The sequence below is a fragment of the Poecilia reticulata genome, unplaced genomic scaffold (genome assembly GCF_000633615.1).
Source record: "Poecilia reticulata strain Guanapo unplaced genomic scaffold, Guppy_female_1.0+MT scaffold_190, whole genome shotgun sequence".
Lineage (NCBI taxonomy): Eukaryota > Metazoa > Chordata > Actinopteri > Cyprinodontiformes > Poeciliidae > Poecilia > Poecilia reticulata.
The window spans coordinates 505,671-510,163 of record NW_007615019.1 but is presented as its reverse complement, the minus strand read 5'-3'; the positions used below and the strand labels follow the sequence as shown (position 1 = coordinate 510,163).

The window sequence follows — 4,493 nt, the reverse complement described above, 5'->3', positions numbered from 1 at the left end:
CTCCTCTCCTCTCCTCAAGGCCCAGAGTTAGGAAACACTGATCTACTGTAGCGTTTATTCTATGCGCCTTATAATCCGGTGCGCATTATAGTGCGGAAAATACGGTACTAATAAACTACATCTGCGGTGTGTTGGCGTCGTTGCAATATTTATTTATGTCCTGAATGTTTCTAACATGTTTTGTTAAATTATTGCACAAATAAACGTTTTGTTAAAAAGATCTTGTCTGTTGGATCGCAGCCAACTTTAAGGTGCATAGCGCCACCTACTGTACACGAGTGTGAAGCTACTTTACATCTATTACATTCCAATTTTTTATTTTGTATTTTACAGATAAATAAAGCTAAATCTGTAAATATCCACCGTTTCCTTCAGGACTCCGTTTCTTTCCAACGTTTCTTCTGAATTTCTCCCTTTCAGGCTCATATATGTTACAGTTCATCAATAAATCTAAATTATTTTCCTCCCTATTAAACATCGTTATTTTCTTTGGGGCTCTTATTGTTTAGGTCTACTGTCGTATTTTCCGTTTTATTTTGAAGGGGCGTCTATTGGGTCACGTGGTCCCGGTGGTTCTGCCGCGGTGTCAGGAGCTGCAGCAGGGTTCGGGTTGTCGGTGCTGCAGCCCGGAGGTTCTGCCGGAGTGCCGCCGAGTGAGCAGGAGACGGTCCGCGGACCCAGAGCAGGTACCGTCCGATGACTGAACTGGACCAATGTATTTGGCTGCTTTATCTGAGAACAGCTAACAGCCGCTAACACACTGAGTTCCATTATCGGACGGGGGTCAGAACCGAACCCAGAACAGTTCTTTCCCGCCCTGATCAGAACTTTTAATCATCGGAACTGAAGAGGCTTCAAACTTTCCTTTAGGCCGCTGTGACCCAGGATAATCTGGGTTTAACACGAGGTTCGGTTCCGTTAGCTGGCTGTGTTGTTTTGTGCTGTTTGTGTTGAACGAACCGAACCAGAACCTCTCGGTTTAAACCCAACAACTACAGGAACCGTCCAGTAGAACTTCGTTCAACACCTGGAGCCGGGTCAGAACCGGGAGGTTCTGTTCGGTTCGGCTTTCAGACTGTTGATATACAGCAGCTGCACTGAAGCCGAGTGACGTCACTGTTTCCTACAGGTGAGCTGACTGACCTGAACTGATGAACAGTTCATTTATAACTGATTCAGTTAAAGTAATGAACAGTTCATTTGTTCCAACCTGATTCAAACTGAACCGTTCTTTGATTTCAGAATGCAGCACAGCAGCTGCTTCTAAATGATTATATATTATATAACATATAAATAAACTGACATGACGTCATGTGATCTGTCAGATCATTAACTATTCAACGAGCTGAGCTCGTGATGCGTTCAGGGTTCTGCGGTAAACATTAACTGCTTCACATGAGGTCCGTGCTGCCTTCACCAGGGTGTGCTAACTTTAGCCCGGAGGTCGGGGTGTGCTAACTTCAGCCCGGAGGTCGGGGTGTGCTAACTTTAGCCCGGAGGTCGGGGTGTGCTAANNNNAGCCCGGAGGTCGGGGTGTGCTAACTTGAGCCGGTCAGCTCTCTCTCCCCCAGCAGGTGATGTGAGGGATGCCCCTCGCCCACCATGCCCAGTGTCACGCTGCGGTACTTCTGCTATGGCTGCCTCGTTACCTCGGCAACCTGGTCCGTCCTCCTCTACCTGTACTACTTCCTGGGGGCGGAGCCTAGCAGGAACCCCGCGCCGCACCGCGGCCGGCCTATCGGAGCCGGGTCTGACCACAAGGGGGCGGAGCTGTCCCCGGAGATGGGTGAGTGTCCGTGATGCGTTCAGGCGGTGGGGGAACGTGGAAGGTCCGGGTCCTGAAAGGTTCTGGTTCTGGTTCTGCAGGGATGATCTTTAACGAGGCGGACCAGGAGGTCCGAGACGCCGGCTACCAGCGCCACGCCTTCAACGTCCTGATCTCCAACCGGCTGGGCTTCCACCGCCCGCTGCCCGACACCCGCGACTCGCGGTAGGTTCTGGTTCTGATGTGACCCGTTTCTGACCGGTCCTGGTTCTGACCCGGTTCCGACCCGTTCCCAGGTGCCGTCAGAAGGCGTACCCGGCGGCGCTGCCTGCCGCCAGCGTAGTGATCTGCTTCTTCAACGAGGCGCCGTCCGCCCTGCTCAGAACCATCCACAGCGTTCTGGACCGAAGCCCCGCCCACCTGCTGCACGAGGTCATCCTGGTGGACGACCACAGCGAGCTGGGTACCCGCCACCCGGTTCTGGCCCAGCTCCGGCCCGGTTCCGACCCACTAAGTCTGCCTGTGTTCTGCTGCAGAGGAGCTAAAGGACGAACTGGACCGCTACCTGAGGACGGAGCTGCAGGACAAGGTCCGATTGGTCCGGAACCGGCAGAGGGAGGGCCTGATCCGGGGACGCATGATCGGAGCCGCCCACGCCACAGGTAGGCCGAGCTCCGCCCCCTTTAGGTACCACCGGGTTCGCCCCACGCTGAGCCCCGCCCCTCCGCTCCAGGTGAGGTGCTGGTGTTCCTGGACAGCCACTGCGAGGTGAACGAGGCGTGGCTGCAGCCGCTGCTGGCGCCGGTCCAGGCGGACCGCCGCACCGTGGTCTGCCCCGTCATCGACATCGTCTCCGCCGACACGCTGGCGTACTTCGCCTCCCCCATCGTCCGCGGCGGCTTCAACTGGGGGCTGCACTTCAAGTGGGACCCTGTGCCGCCGGCTGAGCTCAGCGGGCCGGACGGCGCCGCCGGACCCTTCAGGTAACCCGGAACAACAGGTGACCTGCAGGTGTCCATGACCCCTGACCTCTCCCCGTGCCCCCAGGTCTCCCACCATGGCGGGGGGATTGTTCGCCATGGACAGGAAGTACTTCTTCGAGCTGGGCCAGTATGACGGCGGCATGGACATCTGGGGAGGAGAGAACCTGGAGATCTCCTTCAGGGTGAGCGCCCAGTTTCACAGAGTGTCATTGAAGGCGGCGCTGATGGCGCTGTGGTTTCAGATCTGGATGTGCGGCGGCCAGCTGCTGATCGTCCCGTGCTCCAGGGTGGGACACATCTTCAGGAAGAGGCGGCCGTACGGCTCGCCTGGAGGACAGGACACCATGGCCCACAATTCCTTGCGGCTGGCGCACGTCTGGATGGACGACTTCAAGGTTCCTGTCCTCAATTCCCGTCTGTCCTCACTTCCTGTCTCTGACCTCACTTCCTATGGTCCCTTCAGGAGCAGTACCTGGCGCTGCGTCCTGAGCTGCGTAGCCGTGGTTACGGTGACATCAGTGAGCGCGTGGCGTTGAGGGAGCGGCTGCAGTGCCGCTCGTTCCGCTGGTACCTGGACACCGTCTACCCCGAGATGCAGGCTGTTGCCAACGGCAACAAGCAGCCACCTCCGTTTGTCAACAAAGGCCTGAGGCGGCCCAAGGTCCTGCAGCGCGGCCGGGTACCTGAACGCAGCACGCGCCGTGACCTCCGACCCCGCTGCAGGCTCTCACCCTCTCTGTCTTTCAGCTGCGCAACCTAGCAACCGGACGCTGCCTGGTGGCGCAGGGGCGGGTCAGCCAGAAGGGCGGCGCCGTCGTCCTGAGGCCGTGTAACCACGGAGACCAGGAGCAGGTGAGGGCGTCGTCTCGGTGCGATCCGACCCCGTGACCTCTCTGAGCGCGCTCCCTGACCCTGTGACCTCTGCAGGACTGGTCGTACGACGAGGACGGGCAGCTGGTTCTGGCCGGCCTGCTGTGCCTGGACGTGTCGGAGGTCAGGACCTCTGACCCCCCGCGGCTCATGAAGTGCCACGGCTCGGGGGGGTCGCAGCAGTGGAGCCTGGGGGTGAGGTTCTGCTGATGGTGATGGTGGCGGTTCTGACCCGGTTCTGACCCGGCTCTCTCTCTCCAGAAGGCCAACCGGCTCTACCAGGTCTCTGTGGGTCAGTGTCTCGCTGTTTCCCGTCCAGCTGGACCAAAGGGCTACGTTGCCATGGCGATCTGCGACGGCGCCGAGGTGCAGCAGTGGCAGCTGGAGGGCTGATGGACCGGTGGGACCGGGTTCTGGTTCTGGTTCTGATTTTTATCTGTAGTTTTTACTGAAGGAACGTTTTGATCTCTGCTGCTTTGAATCTCTAATAAAATGTTCTGAACATCTCGCCGCCTCCGTCCTTCAGAACCGCTCCGGGTTCTGATCCAGCTGTCAGATCTACCAGAACCTGCTGGTTCTGACCTTGGTTCTGGTCAGACTCATTGGGTCTGTCCAGAACCCTGCTGTTCCTCTCATGCACCAGCAGAGGGCGGCAGACACTGTTTCCCTTCTTCTTTAAAGCCTGGTTCTGGTTCTGGTTCTGGTTCTGCTCCTGAGACCCGGTTCCTATAGCAGAACCTGGTTCCAGCTGAGGTTCCGATGGTTCTGTCCAGTGGAGCTGCGCTCCTTCAGAACCGCTCTGGCCCCGCCCCCTCGGTCAGCAGGTTAATGAGCCATCAGGCAGTCAGAGCAGCCGCCGTCTGATTGGACGCCGA

General features: G+C 57.5%; 1 protein-coding gene across 10 annotated transcripts; it reads left to right on the top strand.

The window, feature by feature from the left end:
* The first annotated feature begins 533 nt into the window (after window positions 1–533).
* galnt11 (UDP-N-acetyl-alpha-D-galactosamine:polypeptide N-acetylgalactosaminyltransferase 11 (GalNAc-T11)) lies at window positions 534–4,124 on the top strand. 10 transcript variants are annotated; one of them, XM_017303162.1, is made up of 13 exons: window positions 534–686; window positions 999–1,129; window positions 1,557–1,786; window positions 1,867–1,990; window positions 2,062–2,228; window positions 2,302–2,427; window positions 2,499–2,748; window positions 2,813–2,930; window positions 2,991–3,143; window positions 3,212–3,427; window positions 3,496–3,600; window positions 3,676–3,813; window positions 3,880–4,124. In XM_017303162.1, exons 3-13 carry the CDS (start codon window positions 1,603–1,605, stop codon window positions 4,009–4,011), a joined length of 1,713 nt encoding a protein of 570 aa, XP_017158651.1. In that variant the 5' UTR covers window positions 534–686; window positions 999–1,129; window positions 1,557–1,602; the 3' UTR covers window positions 4,012–4,124. The 10 variants fall into 10 exon arrangements, with proteins under 10 accessions (XP_017158651.1, XP_008400426.1, XP_017158650.1 ...); XM_008402204.2 differs by lacking the exon at window positions 999–1,129 and having other exon boundaries at window positions 1,575–1,786; XM_017303161.1 differs by lacking the exon at window positions 999–1,129 and having other exon boundaries at window positions 1,572–1,786.
* Window positions 4,125–4,493: the final 369 nt, after the last annotated feature.